At 30.8% G+C, this 14,996-nt stretch overlaps 1 protein-coding gene and 1 long non-coding RNA gene across 7 annotated transcripts in view; one reads left to right on the top strand and one right to left on the bottom strand.

Moving 5' to 3' along the window:
- Positions 1 to 14,996, top strand: part of Cnksr2 (connector enhancer of kinase suppressor of Ras 2) — a 263,374-nt gene that overhangs the window by 125,235 nt on the left and 123,143 nt on the right. For 3 of the 5 annotated variants that reach the window (XM_040268915.2, XM_005334818.4, XM_040269078.2), the window contains exon 9: positions 12,741 to 12,887. The exons of the other annotated variants lie outside the window; for them this stretch is intronic. In XM_040268915.2, the coding sequence (XP_040124849.1) occupies positions 12,741 to 12,887 (147 nt within the window). The remainder of the gene's footprint in view (positions 1 to 12,740; positions 12,888 to 14,996) is intronic. 5 annotated transcript variants of the gene reach the window in all.
- LOC144371785 (uncharacterized) overlaps positions 1 to 14,996 on the bottom strand; it is a 109,976-nt gene that overhangs the window by 30,119 nt on the left and 64,861 nt on the right. The gene's annotated exons all lie outside the window — the stretch shown is intronic.

Below are 14,996 nucleotides of genomic sequence, written 5' to 3'. Positions count from 1 at the left end.
ATTCTATATCAATTTAGACTCAACAATGAAAAGAAGAATGTTAAATTTTATTGTTTAGGATATTGAAGCTCATTTCATATTTTTCAGTAATTTTAAAATTTCCTGCTACTACAGGTAGTTTATATGTATAGTTTTTATACATATATATATATATATAAATCTGATCATTTTTCTCTAAGATCCATAGAAAAACAACTTGAAACTTTTCTCTGAGGGTTGGAGAAAGTTGAATGAATCACAGATTAATTCAAATATTATATTTTTAAATTGCTAGTATGTTATATATTAAAGGTGTCCAATTAGATAAGTATGTTTCTAGGTTGATCTTTTTTTTAAAAAAAGTATATTTTCTATTTGAAATGAAACTGGAAGTCATATGTCCTTTTTCATGTTGCTATATGCTTTATTATAAGTGGCTTTTAAGCTTTTCAAACCAACATACTTCTGTGGCTGAGAAACTGTGGCTGCCAGGTAGGAAGAAGAAAAAATCATGAACATCCAAGCAAAGCAGACTGAGTCCTATTGCATGTCTTCCCTTCCACTGAAGATCCAACTCCTCAAAGGCTGCTGGAATTCCCCAAGATTTTTTCCACTTCATCTGCCACTACATCCCTGTCCTCTCCCTGGGAGATACTTCGGCATACTTTGAACAAGCAACTCTGCCCTCATGATGCACTTTTCTAGTTGATGAGACTAATTATAGTTATTCAAAATTTGGGCATATTTCTGAGGAATCTGTTAAATTGGTATTAATACTGGTTTTGGTGTGTAAGTGTTCTAAAGATTCTATCCATACTAAAAAACAGATATTTTTCTTCTTAGGAATATCAGTTGAAAAGAGAGGCATATGGTGGTTAAATCCAGCATTTGGAAAATTTTTCTTTCTTTGTGTTAATAATTAAACATATTCACTGCTATTTTGAAAGGTCTTCTGGAACCTGATGACTATTAAGGCAAGAAATGGCTCAATGGATGTGCCTGTAAAGGCTGCCAGAATGGAAAAATATCCAGGTTGGGATAGTTAAGAAGAAGATAGACTGCAGCATATAGTCATAATGTTGAACAATGATTAGTGCAATATGGAAAATAAGTACTTTAAGCAAGTGGCTTTTGTTACCCTCAAAATGGTAAACATAAATGAGCAAGAATTGAAAGTGATGGCAGAAAGGGTGGGGGGGGAGGAAATAGATTGAAGGATTATTGCGTCATCTGGAAAATTCACTCTAACTTCATTTGTCTGTCTCTTTTATTTTCTCTTATTCTTACTCTAGCCTCTCATTTTTAACTCTATTATCACTTTTTATTCCTTCAACCCCCAGAACAGGAGAATAATGTTCAAATGGGAAACCAACATAATCAATGGATGAGAGTGTGGTGACCCATTAAAGTTCATCTGTGCTTTTTTTCTCTCTTACCCCTACCATCTTTTCCCTGGATTTCAGCAGAAATGAGTGGCTCATTTAGTTGAATCAGTATTATGACATCACGTGACATAAGAAGTGCCTTCTCTTTTCTATTCTACTAAATTTTAGTCTTTATTTTTAATTTTGCTTTCTATTACACTTTCTTCTCCTTTCCTTTACCATTCTCATCTCTTCTCAATTGACCATTTCTGATCTATTCTTTGCCTTATTTTATTTTCTTTACTTTTGCCTATTTTCTTCTGTTTTCCTTTCTCAAAGGAGAAAGTATTTATCTTTTAATTACTTACACAGAATATTGAAAATTGAGACCTTCAATGACAGTGTTTCTGGTATATCTCATATATTATTCCTGTAAATACAAGATATTACTAGACTAGAAGGAATAGTTATGTTAGGATGGTATTTAACATATGCTTAATAAATGGTTATGATAATACCCTAAAATAACAATATTAGGATTAAGAAAATGGTATTATAAGCAGAAGCCATAAATTATTCTCATTTGGAATGGAAAGAATTATAAAGAAACATTTAATAAAAATTAATGGAAACAATGTACCATAGATTTCCATAGATTTCAGTTACTCATACTAATACTTTATTTTGGATTCATCTTATATAGCAGGTAGTCAGTTTGTGAGATGATCAGAGGGTTTTTTAATTATTATTTTACATTGAACATTTTGGTTTTGATGAATTGTGTGGAAACTGATTTTGAAGTACTGAATATTGACATAAATTGTATTTTTTATTTTGCCTAGAGAAATCAGTTCATTACCTTATCATCCAAATTAATGTTATTTTTCTATTATCAAACTAAAAGTCATTAAGTTTTTACATAAGTGAGATGAGTTACATGGTGCTTTAAGAATGATATAACTTGCTGTTAACCAACTTATTTTCTTTGCAGATCTTCAGTCTGATTTTTTTCTCATTTATGCAGTTTTTACTAACTTTACCAGCAAGAGTAAATGCTTTCTAAAATGGTTACTCTTAATTTTAGAAATAGAATATATCTTTCAGTGTCAAGGTATAGTTAAATATGAACTAGTTTCGTGTAAAATTTAAAGAGGTTTCCAAGGATTACTGTTTGTATGTTTACAATATATTTTTTTTAAAGAGAGAGGAGAGAGAGAGAGAGAGAGAAATTTTAATATTTATTTTTTAGTTCTCGGCGGACACAACATCTTTGTTGGTATGTGGTGCTGGGGATCGAACCCGGGCCGCACGCATGCCAGACGAGCGCGCTGAGCCACATTCCCAGCCCTGTTTACAATATATTACTCGAAGTTCTTACCTACTCTAGTTTATTAACATAAGTGTGTAGCTCATTTGCAAACCAATATCAGTAACCTCAGCCCTTTTCCTACTCTTTTCTGATGGTCACAATTGCCTAATCCTTTCTCTATACATAGTAAAGGTGGGCATCTAGTAGATAACATTTAACTACCTGAAAAATATTACATGAAAGGGAAAGACTATGGAACACCATATAATCAAAAATTAGAGATGATGACATTAATCTTAAATTCTTTTGAGGTTATTTAGTTCTAGGATTCAAATATAGATTTCATTCACTAAATTATATTTCTGATCAGCATGACAGCTGAAATTGTAGGTAATATGGCCACTCAATACATTTCCTCTCACACTGTACCTTCTACATTTTATTACCCTAATACTGAGCATAAAAAATTTAAATGAGACAAATGACATATAGAGTTCATCATGGTTCATCCCATTTAGAGCTGACATTGTATTACCTTTTTTGTCTGAGTTGCCAGAATTCTGGTAAAATAATTTCTAAAACAACTGATGCATTGAAAGTATTAACAGGTATGCTGGAAGTTCTTAAACAAATACCACTTATTAACAGAGATTTAAAATGCTTTATTTTGTGTTTTGATAAATATAGACATATTTCAATATTTGCAAGTATTTTCAAATAAGTATATCTTTGCTAAGTATCTGCTAGTGACATTTTAAAGTAAAATTTTAAGTATATTACTTTTCAAATATAAAGTTTTGGGTTGCTTTTTACTTTTATCATTTGGGTTCCTAAATTGAATTTAATTATGAATCTTTCATAAACAAATATTAATGTTTTCTCAGAATTCTTTAAAAAATGGAGTTTCAGATTTTGACATAAAGGGGCTTTGTTTTATCGCTTAGTTTTGGTGACTGGGACTCTCTTCTTTTTTATTTAAAAAATATTCCCAATGTTTTTACAAGAAGAACAGAAATGAACTACAGGAAAGAATAGATTCACATAAAATAGTTTTGAATTTTAATTTGTTCAATATCTTTACAAAAATTTAGTTTAACATCTTTTCAAATATGTTTGCTCTTTTGAATATTCAAGTTCTATAGTACAATCAGAGGTCTATCCCACAATTTCACCTTCACTATGATATGATTTCCTCCTCTTCTCTTCATATGAAAGGCTTTCAGACTGAGTCTGAAAATTTATATTTTGGGGAGAAGTCAGAGGACTTCATAAATAATGATGAAATAAAACTAAAATTGGGTGTAATTTAGTTTCATATAGTATAGCATAAATGAATGAAAAACATGAAGCCTCCAAAATAAACATTTGGACTTCAGAAACCACAGTGTTACCAAATGCCATATTGAAATGGAATATGGGTCTATTAAAGATGATGAACTATACCCCCAGCTTTGGAATCAGCTTACCACAGCAATATAAAGGGCACACTTAATATAAGTGATAGGTTACAGAAGACAGTGCAAAGAACAGGGCACAGAAAGTCACCACCTTTAGTGAGAATTGTATAGGAATTCATAAAACTTAAAGGAAAAAATTATGATTACTGTGATTACCATTTTATTTCTCCCATGAGCCTCCTTATAAGTCAATCAAGAAATTCTGATGTAACCTTCAGAATTTCTTGATTATTTATGAACACATTCCATGGGGGGAAAATACAAGCTGCTTCTACTGATCAAATTGGCTCTCTCTTGGACTCCTTGTTTACCTTTGGCAGTGAGAAATTATGTTTTCCATTAGAGCTTGTGCCTTAAATACTGTACACCTACATATATGCACATTTTATATACACATATATTATATATACATGAGTGCAAAATTCACATAAAAATAATAAGTATTAAAACATATATTTAAATTGTAATTCATCATGGTCCACATTTTATAGTAAAATTAAGCCCTCAAGGGGAAAAAAGTTATTAAGAAAAAAAAACAAAAAATGCCTTAACCTACTCTGATTTCACTGGATCAATGCTTTTTAGAGTTGAGAATATGAGATAATGAGCCACTCAATGAATAAACATAAAATTTTCCTAATTAAAATAAAATCTCCAATTCTTCTATTCCTTCTTTTCTCTCCAAGACTGTTGTTTCTAATTGTGTTTGTGAAATATCAATACTAAGGTTTTATTTCAAATGGGTAAACCTTGGGACATTTCTGAATACTCTGAATTACCTACTCAAATTACTCTATGCTGGGATTTAAAATCAGTCAATTGCATAGTTTTTAACTGCACGATACCCTTTGGCTTATATTTGAACCATGAGAAACTTTTTTATTTCTACTCAGGGAATAAATGATTGTGAAGGCAAAATCAGAATAGCTCCAAATGTATTAAAGTTAAACTGTGTAAGACTGTTTTCATTAATATTTTGTTAAAAATAAATTTAAGTGGAGGTCAATTTTGTAGATAAGTGCTCAAAATTTAGTGCTTCTAGAATCTTTGAAAGACAGGATATGTCAACTCATTACTTCTGAAATGCTATAACTAACTATATGATATTTCCTCTGTACATTTTGTTTCACTGAAGAAAGAGGTAATCATTATTATAAAACAATTAACTTATCAGATACTTCAATAAGTTTTTAGTACTACAAAGGAGAAAAACAGTATAATAAATATCTCAGCACCAAAAAAATTAGCAGAGTCATAAGCCATAGTGTGACTGAATGGATGTATCTTCAGTGATTTTAAAAAGGGAGGAGAACATCTGGATTATAGCATGACTCATATCATCAGACATTCATATAGGCACACCTCAAAATCTCCAAAATTTCCTATGTGAACAGGTATCATTTCTACATTACAACTGGTGAATAAGAGTATGTGTAAATATTGATAATGAATCCTTTTTTGTCTTGTGAAGGTTAATAACTTTGAAAATATTTTAAGAAATATCCTTCTAACTATATGTATAAAGATGCTCTCTTGTAACCAAATATAGCCATGAAAGAGGTTAAGGTCTAGATTGATAGGCTTAACTTCTTACCTTTAGACTTACTTATTTGTAACTTTGGCTACTTGAAACCTGGAGTAGAGATTATCTTTTCATATCTTGGTCGAATAATTCACCATGTATTATTTGGAAAACAGGCCAGGGCAAGCCATAAAGGGGTCACTGACAACTGCTTACCTCTCTGTGCCCAAAGGAAAGGAAACCTCATCTCTTCATCACCAACCCCTTGTGCACCTAATCCTGGAACCAGTTGTCCATGACCTGCCCACTTATGTTGTGATTCACCCAGCAGCATGTGCTGTCTACTTCAGCCTGATAAAAATAAAGTCCCCATTCACAAGAATAGGACCTCTGACTTTTACAATTTGGGATATCCTAGTGACTTTCTCTGGAATTTTTAACCCTATTTATGTTGTATATGAAATAAATTTTAATGTATGTGTTGGGGATTATATATAAATTAGTAAATTATAAGATTAGACATTGCCTGAAGACACTTCTTCTACCTTGTCTAATAAGGAAGGTAATATTAATAGTTCGGCATTTGTGGAAAACATTATCTATAGCTAATAATAAGGCACATTTTATATAACATGTATAAGGTTTTCCTAGCCCATGAACTTCATATAAATGAATTGTTCTATTAAAATATTAAGAAAGAGAAACTTTAACTATTTGCAACCACTACAGATATCTTCTGGAAAAAAAAAAAAAACTTAAACAATGTTTATAAAATTGTCCTTCTAGGACAAATAGAAAAATGTTCTATTCGTTGTCATAATCACATCACAGTGACTTTAGATCTTGAGTATCCAACATTAGACATATTTTTTCAAGTGTTTGAAAGTTTATTGGTAATTTGGGTGATAAATAATGTCTATTTGTAGCTTTAGTATAAAGTACATTACTTTTTTGGTTGTGAGCTCATTTAATCTTTTATGTGGTGGATTTTAATTATATTGCAGGTAGAGAACATTTTAATACAACAACTTGATTTTACATATAAATCTAAGCCTTTGGAGTTTCAATGTTTATTGTCTTTGAAACATTTAGTTCTCATGGCACCACATTATCTCACTAATCGAAGCATTAACAAATATTGATTAATTGTTTACCATTTGTAAGGCAACTTATTGAGTACAGGGTATATCTAGACAAATGAAACCATTATCTCAAACCCTCAAATCCAGTTTTGTGAGGGAAAGTAAAGAGGGAAGGGTAAGGAAAAATTTGTAACTATAGCAACAATTAACAACAATGCACAAAAATGCCAATAGAGAGATACAGTGTATTATGATACTCACATAAGGAAAACAGTTATAAGAAGAGACTTTATGATGGATGTTGTATGTGAGATGAGACTTTTTAGGTAAGATTTTATAAGTGAGAAAAAAATTAAAAGCAGAGGAAAGAGTGCTTTTGCAAAGATATAGCTGAAAATTAAAAAAAAAACAGTGTTTAAGGAAAGCATACATTTACTACTCATCTAACTCAATTATTCACATTTAAAAAGATTTTTATAAGCACCTGACCTCTGCTTCTTTCTTCTGCCTCCTTACTCTAGTTCTGTTATCCAGTCCTATTCAACTATTTAAAGTTGGTTCAAACTTGATGATACTTTATCTCACAGCTTTCTTCACCCCTTCAACTTCCATATCCCTTTCAGTCATCTAAATTTTAAAGAGTTAAGCTAGACTAATTGGAAACCTTGTCTGACCTCAAGAATGGGATGAATTAAGTGCTTTTTGTGGGGGCTTCTACTGCACCCTGTATTTACTCTGTTAAGGAATCTTTCACCATATTCTAAATGTTTATTCATCTGCTAACTCTCCCTAGCCTAGTTATTATGCTCTTTAACCCATTTTGTCCCAATATCCCAGATGTGGAGCCTCTATGAAAATTTAAATACAGTAGATAATGTAATTATATGAGAATGAGAAAATATTATTCCATGAAAATTATAATATGTAAGCTCTATATCATGAGTTCAACCTATTTTAATATACCTATGTTAATTTTGTTGAATATTTGCAAAATTAAAAACTTGGGAGTTAATGGGTTAATGAAGCACAGATTGTATGGCATTCAACATTGTATCCATACTATAAACAACACAATAAATATGTAGCAATTTGAATTTTTAGATCTAGTTCTAAAAAACATATTAAACAACTAAAATATTCTAGACATGGGCAGTTACTGCCTCTAATGATCACATCATCTTTTAAAGTGGTTCTCAAAATGTGATTCCCATACCAATAGCATGAGCATCACTTAGGACTCTGTGTTTTTTAAAAAAATTGTGTGCCTTACTCCACACTCCCACTTGATGAAAAACTCTGGGGAGTAAAATTCAGCAACATGCCTTTCAGCTAGCCTTCATGATGACACATTATAATCTTTGAAATTCACATTAAAGTGAAATAATCGCAGATAAAACTGTACCAATGTTAAAAGGACCTATATGAGGAAGGTTCTTTTTTTAAATATTTTTAATGTAGTTGGACATAATGCATTTATTTTTATGTAGTGCTGAGAATCAAACCCAGTGCCTTCCACATGCTAGGCAAGCGCTCTACCACTGAGTCACAACTCCAGCCCCAAGGATTGATACTTTAGTTGGGCTTTTGGAGAGCTAAGCAAACATTTTGAAAGGAAGAATTCTTTTACACATAGCAATGTTTTGGACCTGCAAAAGACTAGAAGCAAAAAAGGCAGGTGAGGATTGTTTTAAGTCTAGCCAAGTACATACCCAAGCCAGGACTAAGGCAGTAAGAAGAGGTATTAATTGTGAGCACCTATGTTTAGGACATGTACATGGATTTAAAAAAGGAAAACAGTCATAGGTGATGCCAAATTCCAAACCTGATAGTGCACTTATTATTTTGATGAATGAAAGCAAGGAAATAATAGGCTTGAGTTTTTAAAATATTGCTTTTATTTGGGTTACCAGTAGCTGTTCAGTTGAAATTACTTACCGTGTTGTAGAACCTACCATACCTAAATATAATTTCTAGCTTTGTAGTCTTGGATAGGAAAAAAAATATATTTTTTGCTTCAATATCTTCATGTGCAAAATCAGCTTAATAGCTTACCTCATTGGCTGTTGTAAAAATGAAAATACACATTAAAATAATTTAATATAGATATGAAGAATCTAGTAGAGTGAATTGTTGGTCCTTGATTATTCAGTGTATTTAGCAACTATTAGCATCAATGAACTGAACAATTGAAAATGGATGACTCAAGCTCTTGTTAGGAAACAGAGGTAGTTAGATGTTGGAGTCATATGCAGGAAGTTGTTAATGGAAAATCAGGAAAGAAACGATTATTATAAAAAGAACATAAAATATTAGAAACTGTCTAATATTTAACCTAGAGGAAAAAAAACCTACATTTACTGGTGCTGAGAAGAAGAGAAGATGGAAGACACATAGGCAGAGACATATCAGGACCACATTCCTTTACTCAAACTAATCTGTTATCTATTTGCTTGTTCCTTCCCATTCTGTTTTGGGGACTGTAATGTATTGTGACATTGGAAGTCACCTAATTATTTGGCCTGAGCAAGAATATTTCAATATCTCTTTTGATATCAAGCTCACTATTTCACCAGTCAGCCAGTTCCCTTTTTGGAACTTACTATATTTGTTTTACATTTTTATCCATACCTATTATCTCTTTAAATTGTGTGCCTTATTTGATTTCTTCTTATTTCAGTGACTTATAATATTATATTAGTAGCCACTAGGACCCCTTTCTTCATTCCTTCAAAGCTCCATTTATCTCCTAGTACATAATTTTTTTATTATAGTCAGTGGAAAGAATACCTTCATTTTCCATATTATTAGTATATCTTTACACAAATTTTCCATATCATTATTATATCTTTATATGTGTTCTCATTCAAGCCTATTATACTTAATATTTTAAAACTATAGCCAGAAACTTAAATGAGAAAATGGAAAACTAACCTTAAAATTATTAACTTGAGTTAATTATATATTTCATATGTATTGGCATATGTATATTGAAGGATTGATAGAGTTAAAACATACTTGTGTTGTTGAGAAAAATGTTATATATAAGTTGTAAATTACTCAGCAGGCTTTATTCCTACTCAGTAATTTCTGTGTGAAACTGATAATGCTTAAGTGGAATATCTACTGAAATCATTCATTGACTCAAAAATCAGGATGTAATGTAATTCTTGAATTATTGACTATATCTGACTAATAAAATTGTATTTGATTTTGCTAATCACCTAAAAAATATCATGAGCAAAGCAGATTTTATTTCCCCATCACTACCTTTTAGTGTTTTATTTTAAATATTGTTCTTTGGTTTTTGTGGAAATTTTCCATCTATCACAAGTAATCCCAATTAGTTAATTTATAAATTTCATGTTCTTCTAATTGAAACTACCATTATTCATAAATAAATTCATGTATTTTGTTCTTTTTACTATCTATAAAAGTAACTCATTTCATTGACAAATTTCAGGAAATAGAAGTACAAAGATGAAAGTACATATTGCAGTTCTCACTTCCTTTTAATGTAACCACCATTAATGGTGTGTATATCTTTTGGACTTCCATAGCTATATATATATTTTTTAAAAAAAGTGGAATTAAATGACACCTGCTATTTTGGAACGTACTTTGTTTTACATAATTTTCATATCCCTTACTAATAGACATTTATATAATATTCAACTTTTGGTTGGTTTAAATCATACTATGACACATATATTATACATTTCTCTTTGTGATTTTTGTACAGTCATATTCTTGTGGTACTGGAAGTAGAATTGGGGAGCCAAAGTTATTTACTATATATGATCCTTGGTATATGTTTGCTTGCTTTTGTTTAAAACATTCTTAATGTTATATCAATGATAATACAAAGGTTGACATAGAAGTAGTAACATTATATATCCAATAAAATAATATTCAGCTGTAAAATTAAAACCCACCAAAATTAACATTCTCACCAAAATTAAAATTAAAAACCACCACAAATTAACATTCCTCTTTTTCATGGAAAAACAATTCTAATTTTTAAATTATTGCTGCAAAAATTAAATAGAAAGTGTGAAAGAATAGGAGGAATCAAATTGTACTGAACATTTCTCAACAAAACACCATGTAGCCTTTAAAATCTTCAATTAGTCAACAATGATCACATTATAGTGTAAAATGGAAAGAAACTGCTTAGTAGAAATAATGTATAATTCATTGTTGAGAATAAATATGCCGGAAGAAAGATATGGCTATCATATATGGGGTTTTAGTATAGTCAGCAATTATTTGAATACATTATTCAGCTTATTAATGATGATCATTAATAGTTCTTTCCTAAATTCTCTATAAACATGTTTTCTCCCTTCAAACATAACTCAAAATTTCTCTCTTTTTTGGCAAACAAAATGATCACTTGTATTTAAACTAATTTTTCTTTGATACTTAGCTTGTAAAAATGGCTTTAAGGACACTACTTAGCTATTAGAGGGATGAGAATCAATGTAATATACCTTTGGACATATAACAGTCCCCATTTACATATAACAAGAGGCATTCAACCAGTTCTGTAACTGTGCTAGATCTGCATTAACATGTTTTTAACTGACAGCCTCTTACTCATCTTAGCCATGTATCATAATGATCATTTTGACTCATATCTGAGACCCCTGAAGTTTTAAGAATTATAGCGTCTTGCTTCTTTTTTCCCTGACTCTTTCTATTCATCATCACTCAATTCTGCTGTAGTTGAGGTTATAATTTACATAAATGCTTATTAAATATACTTACATCTGTTGTTATACCACACAGGCTTCATTCCAGGTTACTTCTTTATAGTGCATAGGGGCCTTTGCTTCTTTTGGTGAAATGCTTATCTCTCTAGCTTGAGTTAAGATTTTCCAGGCAAACATGGTGAATAGCAGACAAAAGACTTGCATTCTCTTTCACTTGGGTGCCTTCAAAACCTAGATAACTGTTTATACTATTTGCTAAATTGTTTGCAATCCAGGATAAATTTGACCCAGTGTAATTGTATAACAACACATCCTAGAATATTATAACACATTAGAGTTGGGACAAAAGGTTTTTCACTGTTTCAAATATGAAGTATATTTTTTAAAAGCAAATATTAGAATAATAAATATTTTAATGTATTTCTTTAAAGCATAGTTCTAGGATTTCAGTTACCTGATACTGTATTATTAGTCTGTTTTAAAAGCATACTAACAAAAAGTATTCTATGTTCAGAATTTTTAAAGGATGATGAGTGAAGTAATTTAACATGAATAACCATGGAGCCAGGTTTCAAAACATTTATTAAGTATTTGGCTTAATTATGTAACGTGTTTTAAGGTGATATTCAAATAGAAAGGCTTCATTAAATTTGACACACCATATTTTACGTTTATAGGGTTATTTGGAACACATTTCCAATAGCTGCCTCATTGGAATAGCATTACCTTGTCATTTATTATCCTATCTTTATAGCATGGTAAAAGGTTCATTTATTGATGCTATCATCCTTGCATCAGAATGTTGCCTTGGTGTGTCAGTACTAGCTATTGGTAGTATAATGTCAGTGTATTTTAGAGATACTTGTAACCACATATCTCTAAAAGATGGTGATGAGAAAGCATGTGGTGTAGTTTGTAAGCTCAGGGCATTGCCAAATCCTTGTTTTCTGGCATGTGGACTTTCAAATTGTGCTTATGAATAGAGCTTGGATTTCTACCTAGCAGCTAAGCAGCATTAATGGTGACATAATTTCTTTAAATTCTAAATTATTCCAATGATTAGGATACAGTTTTACTCTCTGCTTTAACATCGTAAATGTCCATTATTTTGTCTCATAATTATATGGACTTTAATGCAGTAACATGGTTAATAAACTCAAAGATAACATTTCTTTTTTGAGTATATATCTCCTGAAAATTGATAGGATGATACACCAATTATGTGATTTTTTTACTAATCTTATTAAAGGGGGAGAACATTAAATCTTTGAATACTGTACCTCAATTTTATTGTAATGATTTTGCTGGTTACCAGGTGGGGTGGCAGTTGAAAAATTTGGTGAATGCACTACGAGAGGACCCGAGTGGTGTTATCTTAACTTTGAAAAAGCGACCTCAGAGCATGCTTACCTCAGCACCAGCTTTACTGAAAAATATGAGATGGAAGCCCCTTGCTCTGCAGGTAATGAAGCTTAATCATAAGTCATACACCATCATTTTAGCCATAGATTATCTCAGTAATGCTTCTTTATTGTGCCTCATCTCAGCAGCATATGGATTTAATCTTGTATGCTTTTGAAAATTTGTTTGTGAAATGATCTCTTCACAGCTTATCTTAATAGGCTTAATCGTCATGAAATCTGAGAAAGTAACTAAAACCCAAATGATAAAGAACTCTGCCTTAATTTATAAACACTTAAAGCATAATTCCAAAAAGCCACAAATATATCATGCCAAAATATGGGTAGAATTGAAAGTAAGAGATTTCATTTTTGTGATATAATCTTCTATTTTATAGGTTATAACTGCATATGCTTCTGGAAGAAGCTAGATGATATGTTAAAGAATTCTTTTAAATCAGGTTATAAGATAGTGATAATAATTTGTGGACAGTAGGAAGATAAGCTTTAAATTTTAATTAAAATTACCTAGTCCATTTCTCCTGAGTGTTTTTTACTTTTCTATCTTGTAGAATAGCCAAAATAGAGAAATTGTCACATTAAAATTTTTGCATTTTTATTCAGCATGAAACATCACTCTAAAATATTATGCTGGATATTGACAAATTAATTAGGAGATATCTATGAAGTTATAAAAGTATTCTAGCTGGAAAAGGCAATGAAGTAATACATTTCCTTCCATTTCAATTAGAATGTAATATTTAAACATATCATAGAATTTTTTCTCTTGCAAAACCTGCATTTTTAAATATTTTTGGTTTATTTTAGTTGTAGTTGGACACAATACCTTTATTTTATTTATATGTGGTGCTGAGGATTGAACCCAGTGCCGCATGTGCTAGGCAAGTGCTCTACTGCAGAGCCACAACCCCAGCCCCCAAAACCTGCATTTTTAAATTACCTTTTTTTAGAAGTCAAATTTAAAAAAAATTGCCCATTGCTCAGATTAAAAAAGAGAAGGAATATATGGAAATGCATTATTGTCACTGGTATGCAAATTGTTGTTAAGCTTGATATTAGTACTTTTTACCATTCATAATTTTTTTCCCTAGTTCTCTATTACACATGACTGGCCTTTTGGATTATGATGATTTTTCATTGTCTAAAACTTTAATTATTATTAACATCAAAGTTATCATTATACTTAAATCATATAAAAACACATAAAATGTTACAACATTAAGATCTTTAAATTTTTAATGGGAATCTATTTTTCAAATTAATAAATTTAAACTGAATTGATATGTCCAAATGCATTTGACCTATAGTATTTGTTATTAAATATATTTGATGATCATTAAAGTTCAGAGGCCAGTGCTTGCCTCATTAAGTCATAGATGAACAGATCAGACTTTCCCATCACATCATTTTTTTTTCTTACTGCATTTCAAATTGCTTTGTTGTTCCACTCTGGAGTTTTCTATTGAAATGTCTTCCCCAAGATCCTTCTTCAAAGTCTGAAAAGGTGGGCACCCTGAAGAGGCCCATACTTTCAGCCATTAGGCATTGTTCTCTGTATATGTCTACTTAAACTTAACAGTCTTTTCTAGTCCCTCATAAAGGGACTTGAACACCAAAAAGATCCTGTTTTCTTGTTGATCTGTGTGTTCTGTTTGAGGAAATGTATCTAGCTAATAAGTTGATAATTTGTTCCTCTGTTGGATTCTTTTCCACAAATGCAAACTGGAGAGTTAAGATAATAGCTGTACCCAATTAAGAATAACTTTTATGTAAAATGCCGAAATAATTGAAAGACCAATGTTTTGTTACACATACATTTAGTACATGTATTCAAAGCTAGAGTACAAAGACTATAGTTTTAAAAATTACCTCACATCATTTCTTACCTATAATTATAATAGATTTTTAAAGTATTGTTTCTAAGTCCATTTCTAAATACAAAGAAATTTGCCTTCTTATATTATTAATTGTGTTTATTTCTCATTGCTTATTCAGTTATGCTGAGTATATTTGTAAATTTTTTCAGAATGCAAAAATCTGAAAAAGGGAAACCAAAATTTATATGTGTTTATATATTTATCAACATATTTGTAAATTCATTATTTCAACTGAATTTGGTTCACCTAAAATGTATGGGCAATGGTCAATCA

This window comes from Ictidomys tridecemlineatus, chromosome X (assembly GCF_052094955.1).
Source record: "Ictidomys tridecemlineatus isolate mIctTri1 chromosome X, mIctTri1.hap1, whole genome shotgun sequence".
Classification (NCBI taxonomy): domain Eukaryota; kingdom Metazoa; phylum Chordata; class Mammalia; order Rodentia; family Sciuridae; genus Ictidomys; species Ictidomys tridecemlineatus.
This window is presented reverse-complemented; position numbering and strand designations above follow the sequence as displayed.